General features: G+C 42.6%; 1 protein-coding gene across 1 annotated transcript in view; it reads left to right on the top strand.

The window, feature by feature from the left end:
- The first annotated feature begins 11,907 nt into the window (after nt 1-11,907).
- The window catches only part of traf3ip1 (TNF receptor-associated factor 3 interacting protein 1), a 174,530-nt gene continuing 164,764 nt past the window's right edge, over nt 11,908-21,673 (top strand). Inside the window, exon 1 of the mRNA XM_072578390.1 lies at nt 11,908-12,108. Coding sequence (XP_072434491.1) covers nt 11,986-12,108 — 123 coding nt within the window. The 5' untranslated portion in view covers nt 11,908-11,985. The remainder of the gene's footprint in view (nt 12,109-21,673) is intronic.

Here is a 21,673-nt window from a genome sequence, read left to right as displayed (position 1 = left end):
CCCCAAACAGGTCTTCGTTCCTAGCCTTGCCTATGCTGTTTGTCCCAGTGTGGACCACAACAACTGGGTCCTCCCCTTCCCACTCTAATAGCCAGTCAGAGATGTCCTGCACCCTGGCACCAGGCAGGCAGCACACCATGTGGGACTCTCGATCCGGCTTGCAAATGATACTATCTGACCCCCTAATTATAGAATCCCCTAAAACTACCACTTGTCTTTTTGCTCTCCCCTCTTGAATGGCATTCTGCACCATGGTCAAGATTAGAGTGGTGCTGAAAAAGCACAGTGGGTCAGGCAGCATCTGAGAAGCAGGAAAATTAGCATTTTGGGCAAAAGCCCTTCACCAGGAATGCAGCTCCTCCTCCCTCCAACCACTCCCCGTAAACTAGGCCACACTCCCCGAGCTCAGTGAGTTTATATTCATTCTATATTACTGCTGCTCCTCCTCCCTCTGAGGGCTCCCTACAGACTAAGCCATGCTCCCCAAGCTCAGTGAGTATATACTCACTCTGTGCTGCTGCTGCTGCTGCTCCATTGTCTGACCGCTCCCTGCAGACTTATTAAATCATTCCTTGTGATTCATGCTTAACTGTGTTGATGAAGTACAAGGTGTATTTCTTGTACACTGTTGTGAACATACATTGGACATGTACAACTTGATTTCTTAACTGCAGACAGCATGATGATAAACTTGAATTCATAACAAATGCTGGAAAACTATTCCTGTTGAATGGTTTTTACTACAATTGACAATGGTCACTATTACTAAGATTAACTTTTTTCAGTTTCATATATATCAATTGAGTTTAAAATCCACAAGCTACAATGGTGGAGTTGAATTCTTGTTCTCCAGAGCCTGGGCTTTTGAATTAGTGACTTATTGATATTACTACCATACCATGATCTAATCTGATTTGCCCACTGATGGAATTTTGTCACAATTCTGCACCCAATGAAATAGAAATATTTTTCCATCTCTGAAATTTTATCATTTGTACAAAAGTATTCAAAAGAAAAAACAAAAGATGCCACTGTTTTAATGTCTAGATGTTTTCTGAAGAAATTATTCTGAAGAATAACCTTTCTTACCTTTCTTTTTATTCATTCGTGGCATTCAGCATCATTCAAAGCCAACATATTTTGCCCATTCCTAAATTCCCATAAGAAGATGGCAGTGAGCTGCAGTCTTGCAATCTGTGGCCTAGAGAGACCCCCAGTGTTGTTAGTTAAGGAGTTCCTGAAATTTGACTCAGCGACATTTAAGGAACCACAACAGTCAAGTGTAATTTGGTATTTGCAGGGGTGGTGTTCCTACACAATGTTCGTTGTTCTTCTAAATGGCGGAGCTGTTGAAGAAACTGTTGCAAGTTGCTGCAGTGTATCTTGTAGATGGTAGATCCTATAATCACTTGCACCAAGGGTAAAGAGTAGAATAGCCATTATTGTCACAAACGCATTGAGCATAGTTATAAGTTTATACGTCGCAAATCACAGTGCCGGTTTAGATACAGAAGTACATAGGCACAGCTTTTGTTACAAAATTTTAGACAATACAGAAATGAAATGTCCAGCATTACAGAAATAAAAGTTCAGTAAATCAGACCATGCTGGCAATGAGCTTCCAGTCCACACCAGGCCCAGCCTCCACACCTTGCTTGTCACATGCCATGTCACATTATGCCAGTAGGCCACTGCAGGAGGCCAGAAGGTTGTTACGCTGGGAGGCCGCTATGCCAGACCAGGAGGTCGTCACACGGGGAGGTCCCCACGGAAGGAGGCTGCTGCGCCACACCAACATCAGGAGGCCGCTGAGGAAAGTTGCCACACCAGAAGTCGTCACTGGAGGTCAGGAGTCAAAGGGAAGAAAAGGATAAGAAAGAATAAAAACATAGGAGGAGGAAAAAGAGAAGAAAAGAAGAAGAATGGGCGGAGCACTGGCTGGAACGTCCTACTCTGCCGCCATCTTGCAACAACAAAGGAAGTGAATGTTTGTGGTGTGAGATGTCAATCAAGCCAAGGATGGTGCTGAGCCTTTGGTTTTCCATTAACTTCAATTTTACCAGAATTCTGTCGCGACACTACAGATTCCTTACAGAAACTCAACACCCACACACCAGTCGAACCGGGAACATTCCTTGTCACAATGGATGTTTCAGCACTCGACACCAGCATCCGCAACAATTATGGCATCATGGCAACAGCTTCAGTACTCAACACCAACAAATGCCAATCTCCGAGCACAATCCTACAACTCATCCACTTTATCCTCGATCACAACATTTTCACCTTTGACTACCAGTTCTTCATCCAGGTACATGGAACAGTCATGGGTGCCAAATTTGCACCCTCATATGCCAACATTTTCATGCACAGTTTCGAACAAGACTTCTTCTCTTCACAGGACCTCCAACTAACACTATACTCCAGGTACATTGACGACATTTTCTTCCTCTGGACCCATAGCAAGGAGTCACTGAAACAACTACACTGTGATATCAACGAGTTTCATCCCACCATCAAACTCACCATGGGCTACTCTCTAGTATCTGTCTCATTCTTGGACACATGTATCTCCATCAAGGATGGGCACCTCAGCACCTCGCTCTACCGCAAATCCATGGATAACCTCACAATGCTACGCTTCTCCGGCTTTCACCCAAAGCATATTAAAACAGCCATCCTCTATGGACAAGATCTATGCATGCACAGGATCTGTTCAGATGAGGAGGACCATGACAGGCACCTGGAAGTTTTCAAAGATGCCCTCATAAGAACAGGGTACGATGCTCAACTCATCGACTGCCAGTTCCGACATGCCACAGCGAGAAACTGTAATGCCTTCCTCAGGAGACAGATATGAGCTGCAAACAACAGGGTACCCCTTGTTGTCCAGTACTTCCCAGGATCCGAAAAACTATGTCATGTTCTTCGCAGCCTGCAACACATTATCAGTGAGAATGAGCACATCGCCAAGACCTTCCTCCACTTCTCGCCTTAAAACAATCACCAAACCTCAAACAGATCATTGTTCATAGCAAACTGTCTGGCTTTCAGGACAACACCATACAATCTTGCCAGGCTAGACACTGCAAGACGTGTCAGAGTGTGGATACGGATACCACCATTACGCATGGGGACACCTCCCACCATGTACTTGGCAGGTACCCAACTGACTCAGCGACATTGTCTATCTCATACGCTGCAGGCAAGGATGCCCTGAGGCATGGTACATTGGTGAGACCAAGCAGAGGCTACAGTAATAGATGAATGGACACCGCAGAACAATCAACAGACAGGAGTGTTCCCTCCCAGTCGGAGAACACTTCAGTGTTTCGGGACATTCAATCTCAGACCTTCGGGTGACCGTCCTCCAAGGTGGACTTCGGGACAGACAACGATGAAAAGTGGCCGAGCAGAGGCTGATAGCCAAGTTTGGAACCCAAGAGGATGGTGTCAACTGGGGCCTTGGGTTCATGTCACACTACAGGTGATCCCATTGCATCATACACACACACAACACACACAGACAGACGCACACACGCGCGCACACACACACACCTATGGACCCATACACTTACGCAGACCCTCTCTCATACACTCACACATACAGTCCCACACTCACACACGCACCCTCTCATAGACTTATACTCCTTTACACTCACACTCACACACTCTCTCACAGACACTTATAACACACACCCACCTCCCACACACACTCACATGACACATACACATATAAGTTTGTGGGGTGAATGTGTACTTGCAGTCTTACATTTTACTTTGCTTAAAAACTGTATGAATCCATGTAAGATTCTGTAAATCTGTTCTTTAGATTAGAATCAGTCTGAACGTTGTGACACAGACAGTCTCACACAGGGCAGCTCACACCTTCAATGTGTTATCTGGACCAACATGACATCAATTGTTAAAGTTCACAAAGTTTTGGGATTTACATATGAAAGAACTGAAACCAACATGATCATTCTAAAAGATGAGAGACTGAACAAACAACCCACATCTTTTTCAATATATAATTTCAATTTCACCACATTGTAAATGTTTGCTATAAATTCTGTGTCTTACAATCTTATACTCCACAACCACATGATGAAGGAGCAACGCTCCGAAAGCTAGTGTTTCCAAATAAACGTGTTGGACAATAACCTGGTGTTGTGTGATTTTTAACTTCCTGCAAGAACATTTGACTCCCATGTTGGTCAAGAATATATTAAACTCTGCCTTAAAAGAATTCAATGATCCTACATCAATCACTCTGCAGGGAAGAGAGTTCCAAAGAGTCACAGCCCTCTGAAAGAAATAAAACTCTCCACATCTCTGTGTTAAATTGGAGACCTCTTATTTTTGAACAGTGTCCCCTAGTTATAGTTTCTCCACAAGGGAGAAACATCCTTTCAGTATCCATCCTGTGAAGTACTCTCAGGATTGTGTATGTTTCTCCCAAACTCCAGTGAAGACAGACCTAGCCTGTCCAACCTTTCCTCATAAGAGAACCACACTCTGTCCTCCCAGGAATTAGTTGTGTGAACCTTCCTATTCAAGTAGCTAGCACCTCTTCATCTGGGATGTGCCTTTGATTCATATTGGAAAGTGACATAGTTTTTGAATACAAAAGCCAATTCATCTGACCTGGGTATTTTTGCAGCACATTGGCTTTTTTTGGGTACATTAATGGCCATCACCATTCGGTGGAGCAATAAAAATGAATGTAGAGAAATGTTTTGTTGCAGTGTGACGTCTGTCAATTGATTTCATTTGTTCTCGTTTCAAACTAAAAAGAACTGTACACAATAACGAAAGGCCTAGCACCATATACAGGTATAGTAAGTACTGGGAATTTGTTGTAAGGTAGTGAAATCACAAATCATCTCCAAGACTTTTTCACATTCCCTGGTCTTGAAGATTGGTGACATTTCTATGAAGTTAAACTTAATTCCTCTTAATTCCATGTTCTTATCATCTGAAGTAATTCGTGAAAGAACTCAAGACATCATTATCAAGCATGGGAAAGTTGTTTTCATCTTAAATGTCAGTTGGCCATCATGACAGTAAAACAAACTGCAGGTTTCAACAAGGAGGAAATCTGTTTCTATATGTGTTCCTTTGTGTTGCAGCTGTGTTACAAGTGCGTCTGCACAATGGATCATGGCAGCCCTTTTTTACTGGTGGTGCCCTAACACCTGAGATGAGGACATATACACCATTTCTTTTTTAAAATGACCAATATTAAAGAGTCTGCATTGAATAAATTTTGTACCATGAAGGTGAGTTATATGGTATGTCTTTACTGGGCATAACAACATCTACAGTTGTTACCATGCGCCTAATTCTTGTGTGCATTTATGCTTCTTTCTGAATATCCCTGAAGGCTTTTCAGGTTCACTTATTCCTGTGTTTGTGTGGTTCAGATTCTCTGCAACTGTGTGTGTTTCTTCTCTTCAGGCAATTTCAGCCACTTCTGACCATGTTGCTTCTCATTATTTCTCATTGCTCCTGGATGTGATCTACTGTTCTTGGTTACTTTTAGCTGCTTCCGACCTGTTGCATAACATAACAATAACTGCTTCCCACTCACTACAATAACATAAAATTTAAATCCCATGTGCAAAGTTTCTTATCCCAACCCTCATCATCTAATCTCTCTACACAATGAAAGCCAACTGCAAAATGGTGAAATTCAATTAATTAAAAACAGTAAAAAGAGACCAGCTACAGATGATCTGTTATTTCCATTTACACCTTCTCTACACCCATCTTTTGTTTCTTTACTTGTCTTGTTGATATTTCCTTTTCCCTTACATCAACATCCTTTCTGGTTATTTAATTTCTCTTGCACTTATTTATACTATTGCAATTGCCATACATTTTTTCAACACAGCCTATAAAGTGAAGAAAGTCAAAACAACCTCTTTGTGAAATGTATTTACACATAATTTAAATGTTTAATAACACTTGAGAGGATTGCTCTGCCACAATAGATAAAGGTCCTTGAAAATGTTTCATACAGGGCAAAAGTGCTGAACGCACGAAAGTTCTAAAATACCAATTGGTGATTCAGTTCCTGTTATGTTAATGTTATTGTTATGTTAATGTTATTCATGATACAGCCTTTGAATTTTTCCAGTGCCCATTTATTGTGTTTTATTTAGTGTAATAAAGTTTAGTCAACATTTATTTTGATGGGTTTATGAGTTTTCTTTCTCTGAAGTTTATCTGGTCAAATGATTGCCTGCTAATGGTCTGATTGCTCATTCCATCATTCTTTCAATTGATCCCAAGCTAAATGGCCAGGTAGTATAATTTCTTATCTCAATCTACATGTTGTTTCTATTGACCTAATGCTTGTTTTCAGATTTTATTACCAGAAGAGAGAGAGAGAACCTGCACAGTTACTGCCTTTGCTGTTTGAATTCGTGTATCGCTGGACATTGGGGTGAATCTGGGAAAATTAACAAACAGTGAAATTCACAACTAATCTTGGAGGAACTGTTGGGTGAAGTTCACAGCACAGAATCAGATACGTTAATTGTTGTTTTAAGTCTGTCTAAGAGAAAGGCTGCAGTAGTGAGCATAGTGGATTCTTTCTTGATTATATGTTTTTGGAGATAAGTCTCTTGATTAAACTTAAAATATAAATTAATTAATTTAACCTGTGGCAGTGTTTGTAGAGGAATAAGACGGTGTTATTTTCTGGGTCTGTAGATTGTGAAGGAGCAAAAATGGCCTTTACAGTGATATGTACTTCTTGTCAGATGTGGGAGTTTAAAGAGAATTTAAGGGTTACTGCGTATTATATCTGCCATAAATGCTGTTGGATGCAAATCTTATTGGATCAAGTGGATCGGTTGGAGAGACAGATAGAAGCGATGAGGAATTTGCAACAGCAACAGTATGTAATGGATGGCAGCTAGAGGAAGGGGTAAAGTCTCAGATACAGTCACATAGATGGGTTAACTCCAGGAAGGGTGAGAGAGGTCGGCACCTAGGGCAGGAGCCTTTTGTGGATATACCCATTTCAAACAGGTATGCTGTTTTGGAAAATGTAGGGGGTGATGGATTCTCAGAAGAACGTAGCACAACCAGCCAAGTTTCTGGTATTGAGACTGGCTCTAATGCAACGAGGGGTACATCGGCTTCCAAGAGATCAATGTTGTTAGGGGATTCTGTAGTCCAAGGTACAGACAGACATTTCTGTGGCCAGCAGAGAAAAAGCAGAATGGTGTGTTGTTTCCCTGGTGCCAGGATCAAGGATGTCTCAGAGAGGGTGCAGAATGTTCTCACGGGGGAGAGGGGCCAGCAGGAGGTCATTGTCCACATTGGAACCAACGACATTGGAAGGGAAAAGGTTGAGACTCTGAATGGAGATTACAGAGAGTTAGGCAGAAATTTAAAAAGGAGGTCCTCAAGGGTAGTAATATCTGGATTACTCCCAGTGCTACGAGCTAGTGAGGGCAGCAATAGTAGAATAGAGCAGATGAATGCCTGGCTGAGGAGCTGGTATATGGGAGATGGATTCACATTTTTGGATCATTGGAATCTCTTTTGGGGTCGAAGTGACCTGTATAAGAAGGGTGGATTGCACCTAAATTGGAAGGGGACGAATATACTGGCAGGGAAATTTGCTAGAACTGCTTGAGACGATTTTAACTAGTAAGGTTGGGGGGGGGGGGGGGGGGGAGGTGGAGTGGGACCCAGGGAGATAATGAGGAAAGAGATCGATCTGAGATGGGTATAGCTGAGAACAGAAGTGAGTCAAACAGTCAGGGACAAGGTAGGACTAATAAATTAAACTGCATTTATTTCAATGCAAGGGGCCTAACAGGGAAGGGAGATGAACTCGGGGCATGGTTAGGAAATGGGACTGGGACATCATAGCAATTATGGAAACATGGTTCAGGGATGGGCAGGACTGGCAGCTTAATGTTCCAGGATACAAATGCTACAGGAAGAATAGAAAGGGAGGCAAAAGAGGAGGGGGAGAGGCATTTTTGATAAGGGATAGCATTACAGCTGTGCTGAGGGAGGATATTCCCGGAAATACATCCAGGGAAGTTATTTGGGTGGAACTGAGAAATAAGAAAGGGATGATCACCTTATTGGGATTGTATTATAGACCCCCTAATAGTCAGAGGGAAATTGAGAAACAAATTTGTAAGGAGATCTCAGCTATCTGTAAGAATAATAGGGTAGTTATGGTAGGGGATTTTAACTTTCCAAACATCGACTGGGACTGCCATAGTGTTAAAGGTTTAGATGGAGACGAATTTCTTAAATGTGTACAAGACAATTTTCTGATTCAGTATGTGGATGTACCTACTAGAGAAGGTGCAAAACTTGACCTACTCTTGGGAAATAAAGTAGTGCAGGTGACTGAGGTGTCAGTGGGGGAGCACTTTGGGGCCAGCGACCATAATTCTATTCGTTTTAAAATAGTGATGGAAAAGGATACACCAGATCTAAAAGTTGAAGTTCTAAATTGGAGAAAGGCCAATTTTGATGGTATTAGGCAAGAACTTTCGAAAGCTGATTGGAGGCAGATGTTTGCAGGTAAAGTGACGGCTGGAAAATGGGAAGCCTTCAGAAATGAGATAACAAGAGTCCAGAGAAAGTATACTCCTGTCAGGGTGAAAGGGAAGGCTGGTAGGTATAGGGATTGCTGGATGACTAAAGAAATTGAGCTTTTGATTAAGAAAAAGAAGGAAGCATATGTCAGGTATAGACAGGATAGATCGAGTGAATCCTTAGAAGAGTATAAAGGAAGTAGGAGTATACTTAAGAGGGAATCAGGAGGGCAAAAAGGGGACATGAGATAGCTTTGGCAAATAGAATTAAGGAGAATCCAAAGGGTTTTTACAAATGTATTAAGGACAAGAGGGTAACTAGGGAGAGAATAGGGCCCCTCAAAGATCAGTAAGGTGGCCTTTGTGTGGAGTCACAGAAAATGGGGGAGATACTAAATGAATATTTTGCATCAGTATTTACTGTGGAAAAGGATATGGAAGATATAGACTGTAGGGAAATAGATGGTGACATCTTGCAAAATGTCCAGATTACAGAGGAGGAAGTGCTGGATGTCTTGAAACGGTTAAAGGTGAATAAATCCCCAGGACCTGATTAGGTGTACCCGAGAACTCTGTGGGAAGCTAGAGAAGTGATTGCTGGGCCTCTTGCTGAGACATTTGTATCATCGATAGTCACAGGTGAGGTGCCGGAAGACTGGAGGTTGGCAAACTGCTGCCACTGTTTAAGAAGGGCAGTAAAGAGAAGCCAGGGAGCTTTAGACCGGTGAGCCTGACCTCAGTGGTGGGCAAGTTGTTGGAAGGAATCCTGAGGGACAGGATGTTGCATTTGCCAGGACTTGGCCCATATCCCTTTAAACCCTTCCTATTCACCACCCTCTGGGTGAAAAAGTTGCCCCTTCGGACCCTTTTAAATCTTTCCCCTCTCACCCTAAACCTATGCCCTCTAGTTCTGGACTCCACCGCCCAGGGAAAAGACCTTGTCTATTTACCCTATCCATGCCCCTCATGATTTTATAAACCTCTATAAGGTAACCTCTCAGCGTCCAATGCTCCAGGGAAACCAGCCTACTCAGCCTTTCCATATCGCTCAAACCCTCCACTCCTGGCAACATACCTGTAAATCTTTTCTGAACCCTTTCAAATTTCACAATATCCTTCCTATAGGATGGAGACCAGAGTTGCACACAATATTCCAAAAATGGCCCAACCAATGTCCCGTACAGCTGCAACATGACCTCCCAACTCCTATACTCAATGCTCTTACCAATAAAGGAAAACACACTAAATGCCTTCTTCACAATCCTATCTACCTGGGATTCCACTTTCAAGGAGCTATGGACCTGCACTCCAAGGACTGTTTGTTCAGCAACATTACCATTCAATGTATAAGTCATGCCCTGATTTGCCTTTCCAAAATGCAGTTGATCAGTTATTGCAATCATTGAGCACATGCTCATCTTTGCAAAAACTTCCATTCCAGAATTCTAAACTCCCTGCAGGTAAGATTAGAAAAAACACAGCCAGTTTATCAATATGTGGTAGGAGGAATCACAGATTAATTTTTCAGGTTTGAGTTCTTTGTCAAAATTATTTTGGATTCAAAACTACAATTTGAGCTTTCTGTTGTCGTATTGCAGAATATTGGCGCAGAACTTTGACAGACATACATTCATATATCATCTGGACATTATTTTTACTTGTACCATTTCTAACTTTTTCAGTTCTGACGAAAGGTCACAACCTAATCTGTTAAATGTTTCTCTCTCCACAGATGCTTCGAGACATGCTGCGTATTTCCAGCATTTTCTGTTGTTGACCAGGTTTACATCAATGGCATTTTGTTTTGGGTGGAAAATCAAACATCCTTGAGGCAACAAATTTCCCTTGAAGCTTTTAGTTGTACACTTAGTAATTTCTCTTGGTGAGCAACTCCAATTAAAATACTGATTAATATTATTTTTTTTCTTGACCACATGAGATTATAGGAATGTAGAAGAGAGGAGTAGGCCACTGAACCCCTCATGGGCTGATTATTGAACTCAGTAGCCTAATCCCACTCTCTCCCACAAATCCCTTGATCTCTTTAGCCACAAGAGCTATATCTTCCTCCTTCTTGAAAATAATTATGCTGTTCAGTTAGCTAATAAGGTATTTCTCATGCATCAATATTCAAAATGATATGTCATCTCCAGATTATTTATATATTCACATACATGGTCCTTAATTACATAATTACATTACTTAATTAGTCCACTTTACATCAGTCTTTAAATACCAAACACGTTCACTAAATCGTAAATTAACAACGATGACTTGCATTTTATGAGAACCTTTAACAGCAAAACATCTCAAGATGCTTCACAATATTATTCAGGTTAATATTGATTCTGAGAATAATATCACAGATGACTAGAAATCTGGCTAAAATGATAAAGAATGCTTTAGAAGAGAGGCAAAAAGTGGGGAAACGGCAGGTGGTTTCGGGAGGGACTTCAACAGCTTTGGTACTAGGTATCTGAAGGCATGGCTATCACTGGCAAGGTGAATGGACTGAGTGATCTTCAAGATACCAAAGCTAGGGGAAGGCATATATTTCAGAAGATCGTAGGGTTGAGGCAGATTACCGTGGTCAGAGAAGGATTTAAACTGAAGGACGAGAATTTTAATATCAGGGCCTCTCAGCTCAATATGCCGAGTTCAGTTCTCAAAATCTGAGCGAGTTGAGCCAACAGCTACCATCCAAGATCATTATTTCCTCTACTTTTCCCTTAAATATCTACATCTTCACTATTACAGCTGCCTCAGTTAGTTTCTCAATTTGAACTAAATGGTATCTTCCGATCAATAACTTAATATTCTGTGGAAATTCAACGCGGTCCGACGCTGCAAAACTGATCCTGTAACTCTTCTAGCATCTTTTTTGTGCACTCTTCAATTTATTCCAGGAGAATATTATTTTTCGAGATGCCATCTCTCAAATATTTTCTGCATCGTAAGAACTCTTAAAACTCGAGTCGGCTTGTCACCTCTTCACTACTTTCTTACTGTTGATTTCTTGAACGTTTTATTTCTTTTTGACCATTTCCGCTGTCGCCAAGTTAATTCGGGATTAAGCGATCGCTTTGGCTCCTCAATGAATATTGATGAAACAGCGAGGAAAACGCGTTCAGTGGAGAATGAATGGGAGGCGGTGAGGGCGAAGAGAACGCAGTGTGTCAGCTGACCGCGCTGTTGCGGCGGTTGCTAGGCAGCCGCATCACGCCGAAGGTGGCACGCGCAGTGACGTAGGCACGCGCCGCGCGGTTGCTAGGCAGCCGCATCACGCCGAAGGTGGCACGCGCAGTGACGTAGGCACGCGCCGCGGCGGTTGGTGGAGCGGCCGCGAGAGCAGCCTGAGCGACGCGATCGGTCCCCGTCCCGACTCGGAGAAGGGCTAGCCGGCGCCATGAGCAGCCCGTTCGTCAAACGGACCCAGGACACCCTGGGAAAAGTGATCAAGAAGCCGCCGTTGACCGAGAAGCTGCTGAGCAAGCCGCCTTTCCGCTATCTGCACGACATCTTCACCGAGGTGAGCGCCGGGGAGTTCCGCGGGCTCCGACGCAAGGCCTGGTGGCGGCGAGCCTGGTTGCTAAGGACTCAGTCGCCCGGGCCGATCCTCGGTTGTCGCACGCAATCGCCCCCGGACCCGCCTCGATCACAAAACAGCCAGCAGGGAAGATTAGTTATCCTTGAGAAGCTTGTGCGCGGTTCAGTTTCAGAAGTACCCTTCCTGTGTGGACGGTCAAACCCCTGCCTCCTGTGGACAGGGACATTTGTGGCATCTTTCAGTAGTTCTGGACCATGGCAGTGTGTTTCCCCTCAAACATATGGTTGCACATGACAACAGCCAAACCCATCAGATCTGGCTGTATTCGAAGTCTACCCTCTTCACAGTTAAGACTACCCGAAAAACCGTTTTCCCTGTCATGAGATCAGGTCAAACCCCGTTCCTCTATTTCCTTTGTGCTTGCTGACCTACATTGCCTCCTGCACAAACAGCGCCACAATTCTAACATTCTCATCTTTTCGGGTTTACTCGTGGAATTGCCTGTGCCTCTCTCCGAGGTCTCCTCCTGCCTCAGGATCCACAGCCCTCCGAGCTCCTTTAGTTCTGTTCTCTGCCCTTTCAACAGCTCTGATGTTGATTGCTCAACCATTAGCGGTTGTGCCACAGCCGTAGGCTCTGGAAAGACCCTCATTCATCTTTTGCACCTTTGTGAATATTTGAGTTGGTCATTTGGCTCCTCAAGTCTACTCCAACATTCAATAACATCAAAACTAATTTGATTGTGGTAGCAACTCCACATGGACCTGTATCTTCATACCCGATAGATTTTAGACTAATAAGCGGGTCAAAAGTTATCTACCCCTGCTTTAAGAATATTTAAAGATTCTGCCTCAGGTGCTTTTTGAGAAGGAGAATTGCAAAGACTTAACCGTCAGAAAAACAAAATTCTCGTCATCTCTGTCTAAAATGGGAGGGCTCCATATTTTTAAATTATACCCCTTAGTTCTAGGCTCTCCCACAAAGACAAGCATCCTTTCAATATCATCCCTATTAAGACCTTTTAGGGTTTTGTATCTCATTCAGTAAGAGACCTTTCTTTCTTTCTTGAAACCTAACTCTCGGACCACATTTTTGCCCACTGCCCTAATATTTTCTTATGTGGCTCAGCATTAAGTTTTGCTTTGAAGTGTTCTCATGATGCGCCTTGAGATGTATCATTTCTTTAAATGCGATGTATAAGTACATGTGCTTGTTCTTCATCAGCGATGAAAATGATGACTGAAGGTTGATCTTTGCCCATGTCGTGTTCTTTCCATGTATATTTCTCAGAAACTTACCTTGTAAGAACTATTCTTTCACTTTACCCCTAACATTTTGCATCTCCGTAATCAGGATATGCATTTACTGTGGCTTGTTAAGGTTAGATATTCCTTTGGATTCTTTGTCACTGGAATAAGTGGACCCCATGTTCTTTATTGACAGGAGTATGTCTTTGCCCAATGTGTTGTTAACCATAGCAGACTATCTTAACATTGCTCTGTCCCATCAATATGCAAGTTTGGAAGGTGTGGTGATATACACTATTTGACAGGGCACAAATATTTAACTACCAAATGCATTTATTTGACATTATTTAATGCAAGATTTTACTATTAAATAGTTCTTAACAAAATCAACATTTCAGAGCAATAAGACTCTGTATTGACTCTTAATAGAAAGTTATTCCCTGATTTACAGTGCACAGCGCTGCTGATTAATTCTGTATGCCAGTGAACTCAGATTGAATGAATATATGTCAAACTATTTAAAAAAAAGTTTAAACAAAAGCCCTTTAAGGCACACTGCAACAACAAGTAATAGTTTTTAAGCAGAATGCAACTCTAACAGCTATATTACATGTTAAGGTACTAACATATCATTTACTATAGAGTCATACAACATAGAATGGCCCTTTGGCCCACCATGTCTATGCTGACTAACAAGTACCCATTCCATATTTATATTAATTCCATTTACCAGCACTTGCTCCATAGCTTATTATGCCCTAGTATTTCAAGTGCTCATCCAGACAGTTCTTAACTATTGCGAGAGTATCTGTTTCCACCACTCTTTCAGACAGCATGTTCCATTTTTCTACCACTCTGTGGATGAAAAGAATGTTCAGATCTCCTCTAAACCACACCTACCCTCACCTTAAATTCATGCCCTCTGGTTTTGGGCACATCTGCCATGGGGAAAAGATTCTCACAATCTACTGTCTATACCTCAATCCGATCCCTCCTAGCTTCATCTGCTTCAAGGAAAACAAACCCAGCCCATCCAGTCTCTCCTTTATGACAAAGACTTTTCATCTCAGGCAACATCATGGAGAATCTCTTCTGCACCCTCTCCAGTGCTGTCACATCTTTCTGATATTGCTGCAGCAAATACTTCTCAATATTCTAGTAAGTAAGATACCATCCCAGTCTGAAGGCAGCAATATATAAAGGCTTACAATATTGTTAAAACATAAAATTCTGAAGAACTTGACAGGATAAATACTGAGAGGATGATTTCCCTCTTGAGGAAGTCTAGAACTGGGGGAAGGGACGTTTTAAAAAGAGGAGTTCCGCAGTTAAGACAGAGGTGAAGGTGAATTTCGATCCCACTCATCTAAGCTAAGGGTTGTAATGTTTGGAACTGTATTTACCTGTAAGCAGTGGAGGCTGAGTTGTTGAATGTAATCAAACCTGTGTTAAAGTACCTATTCGAGACGGCTCAGGGAATCCCAGATGGACTCGACCTGTAGCCTCTCTTGGTTTGTCCCGGAGATCGTACTCTGTGGTAGCCTGGAATATAAAACTCTTACAGACAGTTTAGTTTAAATTATTACCTTTATTTACCAATGGCATCAATGTTACACTACACCATAAATACTTACAAGCCAGGCTCGAGCTCAGGTTCTAAAACCATTTGCAGAGTAGCGGAGCCAGCTGTTGCCCCTAAGAGCTCTCTCAGACTACTCCCCTGTCTTCTTACAGAATTTGGTATTAAATTTACAAAAATGCCACATATCCTTAATCAGATAAGCAGCAATAAAATGGCAAAAGTTTGCAGAGGAAGAGAAGATCATTGATAGGTCTGAGTATGCTGAACTAGTTAAGCTATGCACATCAAAATGGGAAGCCTGGATCGAGCCAGGCCAGATGGTCAATTGCTTTGGCTAGTGCATCATAACGAGAGAAGAGAAGTGATTGCTGGGCCTCTTGCTGAGGTATTTGTATCATCGATAGTCACAGGTGAGGTGCTGGAAGACTGGAGGTTGGCAAACGTGGTGCCACTGTTTAAGAAGGGCGGTAAAGACACGCCAGGGAACTATAGACCGGTGAGCCTGACCTCGGTGGGCAAGTTGTTAGAGGGAATCCTGAGGGACAGGATGTACATGTATTTGGAAAGGCAAGGACTGATTCTGGATAGTCAACATGGCTTTGTGCATGGCAAATCATGTCTCACAAACTTGATTGAGTTTTTTGAAGAAGTAACAAAGAAGATTGATGAGGGCAGAGCAGTAGATGTGATCTATATGGACTTCAGTAAGGCTTTTGACAAGGTCCTCCATGGGAGACTGACTAGCAAGGTTAGATCTCATGGAATACAGGGAGAACTAGCCATTTGGATACAGAACTGGCTCAAAGGTAGAAGACAGAGGGTGGTGGTGGAGGGTTGTTTTTCAGACTGGAGGCCTGTGACCGGTGGAGTGCCACAAGGATCGGTGCTGGGCCCTCTACGTTTTGTCATTTACATAAATGATTTGGATGCGAGCATAAGAGGTACAGTTAGTAAGTTTGTAGATGACACCAAAATTGGAGGTGTAGTGGACAGCAAAGAGGGTTCCCTCAGATTACAACAGGATCTGGACCAGATGAGCCAATGGGCTGAGAAGTGGCAGATGGAGTTTAATTCAGATAAATGCGAGGTGCTGCACTTTGGGAAAGCAAATATTAGCAGGATTTATACACTTAATGGTAAGGTCCTAGGGAGTGTTGCTGAACAAAGAGACCTTGGAGTACAGGTTCATAGCTCCTTGAAAGTGGAGTAGCAGGTAGATAGGATAGTGAAGAAGGCATTTGGTATGCTTTCCTTTATTGGTCAGCGTATTGAGTACAGGAGTTGGGAGGTCATGTTGCGGCAGTACAGGACATTGGTTAGGCCACTGTTGGAATATTGCATGCAATTGTGGTCTCCATTTTCATCACAAAGACATTGTAAAACTTGAAAGGGTTCAGAAAAGATTTACAAGGACATTGCCAGGGCTGGAGGATCTGAGCTACAGGGAGAGGCTGAACTGGCTGGGGCTATTTTCCCTGGAGCGTCGGAGGCTGAGGGGTGACCTTATAGAGGTTTACAAAATCATGAGGGGCATGGATAGGATAAATAGGCAAAGTCTTTTCCCTGGGGTCGGGGATTCCAGAACTAGAGGGCATAGGTTTAGGGTGAGAGGGGAAAGATATAAAAGAGACCTAAGGGGCAACTTTTTCATGCAGAAGGTGGTATGTGTATGGAATGAGCTGCCAGAGGATGTGGTGGAGGCTTGTACAATTGCAACATTTAAGAGGCATTTGGATAGGTATATGAATAGGAAGGGTTTGGAGAGATATGGGCCGGGCGCTGGCAGGTAGGACTAGATTGGGTTGGGATATCTGGACGGGTTTGACCGAAGGTTCTGTTTCCATTCTGTACATATCTATGACTCTATATGAAAAGGTCATGGGGTCACCACCCAGCTAACATTAGATTAGATTGCTTACAGTGTGGAAACAGGCCCTTCGGCCCAACAGGTCCACACCGACCCTCCGAAGAGCAACCCACCCAGACCCATTTACTACTTCACCAAACACTACGGGTAATTTAGCACAACCAGTTCACCTAACCTGCACATCTTTGGACTGTCGGAGGAAACTGCAGCAACCGGAGGAAACCCACGCGGAGAATGCGCAGACTGCACGTAGACAGTCACCCGAGGTGGGAATTGAACCTGGGTCTCTGGCGCTGTGAGGCAGCAGTGCTAACCACTGTGCTACCGCGCAGTATCATTATCCTGCAAAGTGGCTTTTTCTTTTAAAATCATCTTAAATTCCCAGAATGGCAAATTAAATTCGGAACATTCCCAGATCTCGAGCTGCAGTGAACAACATACAAACATTCAATCCATGACAAGCCAGTGGTCACTCGTATCAGATCATTAAGGATTAATTTTCCACCAGCTTCCGTTCTCTCTATCTCTCTCTCTTCTCACCCGGTATATGTCCCTTAAATCCTTTGGTCAGTGAATGTTTGGAATTTGTTTCAGTAAGTGTCCAGTGAAAATTACCCGGAGTGAGGTAGCTAGGTTGACTACCAGGTTTTAAAAGAGACAAAAATTTATTCACAAAATTACACAATGAAACACAAAGAACAGAATAAAGAGCCCCTACAGAACTTGGTCTATCCAAACTAGACTTAATTATGCTGTTCCGACCTCCAAGTGGTAGCTCATGTGCCACTTGCAGCACCTCCTTTCTATATCCTACTGGCAAAACAGTTTGATGAACTTCTGCCCATTTCTCATCTGCTTGAATGTGTGATGGTCTCCATTTCCTCATTAAGACATCATTTGTTAAGTAATAACATACAGGGATGCATTCACTTTCCTTCTCTGTAAATGTCTTTTGATATAACTGTCAAAAGTTCTCATCTTTCTGCTGTAATTCAAACAGCTTAGCAGAGCTATAGATACTTGCATATTTACCTGTTTGCTCCTTCTCTGTGCCATTTAGCTAACTGAAGAAAGTTTCTGATAAAGCTGTGTCAGCTTCCTTATCTCTGCCTTTTGAACTCTCCTGCTTCAACTTGTGCCTCTGTGATCTTGTGACCACACAATCAGGAAAAATTCCTTGACAAACATCCTTCATGTCTTCAGTTGCCTGTGTCTCCACTGACTTTTCAACTAGAGTAGGCAGCATGCCTACCGGTGAATCAGCTGAATCATTTGCAAGGACAAATTGTATTCCTGGTGCTGAGAGTTTGTCTAGTACTCCTACCACAAATTCTCCACTCTTCTCTGGATTCTCTAGCCCCACTTTACATAATTGAGTTCTTTTTTGTCTCACCATGAATTCCTGTTACCAGTACCTTCTTTGGCAATAGTCCCTCAGAAGTACATATCTCCGCATCCTTCAGCATTACAGACCGAGAGGATCCTGTGTCTCTTAATATTGTAATCTCTCTACCTACTGCTCCTGGCCTATGTGAATAAACTTTACCCTTGCATGTATATTTTTTAAAGCAGATCTGGCACTTCCTCCTTATTCAACCTCTGATCATCTTGAACACTCTGAGGCAATTGTCTAACTTCCCTTGTGTTTTTTGTTACTAGTCCAACAAAACTTCCAGGCTTGTCTGGTTTTTCTATATCTGGCTTTCTGTTTGTCCACCAACACTGTGAATTGGTGTGGCCCACTTTATTACAATGAAAACACCGGAGCTTTTTAACTTCTTTTTCCCCCTGAAGGGTTTTTTTTTACCCTGTGGTAAATCATCCTTATGATCATCATCACTGAGATCTACCTTTCCCTTTCTACGTGAGGATTTCTGTTTGCTCCAATTTCTATCCCTCAAAGACTGAAATTGATTCTGGAAGCCAAACTGTGTTTTATGGGCCAGCTCATAGTCATCAGTCACTTCAGCTGCTAACCTGGCCATTTTAACTCTCTGCTCTTCCTCATGAGTTTGCACTACTTCAGGCAGTGAAGTTTTGAATTTCTCCAAAATAATTACATCCCTAAGGGCATCATAGGTTTGCTTGATTTTTAAAGTTCTTATCCTTCTTTTGAAATTACTCTGTTTGATCCTTTCAAACTCAATATAGGTTTGACCAGTATCCCACCTTAGATTCTTGAGACATTGTCTTTAGGCTTCTGGTGCAAGCTCATCTACACTTAAAATGGCTTTTTTCAACTTCACGTACTCCCCAGATACTCCCTCTGATAGTGATGATAATACCTCACTAGCCCTACCTACAAGTTTCATTTGGATCAACACAACCCACATTGCCACTGGCCACTGCATTTGTTTAGCCACTTTTTCAAATGAGATGAAAAAAGCTTGCACGTCCTTCTCATCAAATTTAGGCAATGCTTGAACATAGAAGCCCAGTGAGAAACTGGTTAACTGACTACCTGGAGAAAGTGAGGATTGCAGATGCTGGAGACCAGAGTTGAAAAATGTGGTGCTGGAAAAACGCAGCAGGCCAGGCAGCATCCGAGGAGCAGGAGAATTGACGTTTCAGGAAGCCTGAAGAAGGGCTTATGCCCAAAATGTCGATTCTCCTGCTCCTTGGATGCTGCCTGGCCTGCTGTGTTTTTCCAGCACCACATTTTTCTGACTACCAGGGGCATGCTCCTCCTCACTCTCTTCCTCACTAATCCTACCTTCAGACTTTACCTCCAGCCTTTTAAGCTGGCTTTCCTTTTTAAGTGCCAGTTTTTGAAGTTCAAAAGCTTTCTCTTTTTCTTTCTGTTCTGCTGCTCTCTCTTCTTTCCTCTCTTCTGCTTTTAATCGTAACTCAAACTGTTTCATTTCTACTGCCCTTATCCCTCGCCTCTAACTCAAGCTGCTTCATTTACAATCGAATTCTTGCCATCTCTGTAGATTCTGATGGTTTCTCCAGCAAGTTTAAATGCTGAACTATTGCTGTAATTATCTCTCCTATCCTCACAGAAGCATGCAGTTCCAATTCCATGTATTTGCTAATTCCTGCAGCTTGGTCTTATTCACTTCTTGCAAAACTTCCAAAGTCACAGCATCCACTTCCAGAAATGTTTTGGCGATTGAAAATGCCATTACTATCCCAAGCTTTGCCTACCCAACCAAACCAACACCTGAAATAAAGACACTAGCACCTACCACTTCCTGTTTAAAATCCTGCAAAGAGCATCCAATCTGTTTTGAACTAGGCCAGACCACTCAGAACATTCTGAAGCAGGCAGCCCAGACAATAACTTTGGAATTTGTTTCGGTAAGTGTCCAGTGAAAATTACCTGTAGTGAGGTAGCTAGGTTGACTACCAGGTTTTAAAAGAGACAAAAATTTATTCACAGACTTACACAATGCATCACAAAGAACAGAATAAAGAGCCCCTACAGAACTTAATCTATTCAAACTAGACTTAATTATGCTCTTCCGAATATACACAACAGTTGCTATAAGCAGCCCCCTTAAAAACCAGTACAAATGGAACACGTGCTCACAAGTTGAAGTTAGAAGGAGAGAGAGAAAGAGAGAGAGAGTTTGTTTCCATACAGCTCACTGTTGTACTCCCAACTAGCTCTGGATTGAACTAAACTGCTCAGTTCAAGAGCTGACCACTCCCCTTTCATGATACAGGTCACTTCTAAAACATGACCACTTTGGCCTGAAGTCACATCTGTTTACATATAAACAGAAAGGCCTCTCAATATCCTTTAATCTCTGTACTAAATCAGACTAATCATAACCGAGAGCGGTTTATTATCCCTCTGAAACAAATCCAAAGACATAGTATTCTTAAGAAATGAAACAGCTTTTAGAAAAAAGAAACCAGTTTCATGACAGAAGGAAGTACTGCCACACATTCCACAAGTGAACAAGTATTATCACCTTATTTACACTGATCCATTGACACTAAGAACAGATATCCTTAATTCTTCTGAACAAACACTTGCCTGCATTAGAACATAGAACATAGAAAAGTACAGCATAGAACAGATCCTTTGGCCCACGATGTTGTGTCGAGATTTAATCCTAATGTAAAATATAGTAACAACCTACGCACCCCTCAACTCACCGAATGCACTCCATGCATTCACAACTCTCTGTGTTAAAAAAACCTACCTCTTGACGTCTCCTTTGTACCTTCCTCCTAATATCTTCAAACTATGGCATCTTGTACCAGTCAATCCTGCCCTGGGGAAAAGTCTCTGGCTATTGACTCTATCTATTCCTCTCATCATTTTGTTCACCTCTATCAGGTCTCCTCTCCCTCCTTCTCTCCAGAGCGAAAAGTCCAAGCCTATTCAACCTTTCTTCATAAGGCAAGCCCTCCAGTCCAGGCAGCATCCTGGTAAACCTTCTTTGCACCCTCTCCAAAGCCTCTGTATCTTTCCTATAGTAGGGCGACCAGAACTGGACACAATATTCCAAGTGTGGCCTCACCAGGGACTTGTACAGCTGCAGCAAAACCTCACGGCTCTTAAACTCTCTCCCCCTGTTGATGAAAGCCAAAATACCATTTGCTTTCTTAACAACCCTATCCATTTGGGTGGCAACTTTGAGGGATCAATGTACTTGCACACCAAGATCCCTCTGTTCCTCCACACTGCCAAGAATCCTGTCTTTAATCCTATATTCAGCATTCAAGTTCGACCTTCCAAAATGCATCATTTCACATTTATCCAGGTTGAACTTCATCTGCCATTTCTCAGCCCAGCTCTGCATTCTGTCTATGTCGCGCTGCAACCTGCAGTAGCCCTCTATACTATCGACGACACCTCCAACGTTTGCGTCATCTGCAAATTTACTAACTCATCCC

The sequence above is a fragment of the Chiloscyllium punctatum genome, chromosome 10, assembly GCF_047496795.1.
Source record: "Chiloscyllium punctatum isolate Juve2018m chromosome 10, sChiPun1.3, whole genome shotgun sequence".
Taxonomy (NCBI): domain Eukaryota; kingdom Metazoa; phylum Chordata; class Chondrichthyes; order Orectolobiformes; family Hemiscylliidae; genus Chiloscyllium; species Chiloscyllium punctatum.
This window is presented reverse-complemented; position numbering and strand designations above follow the sequence as displayed.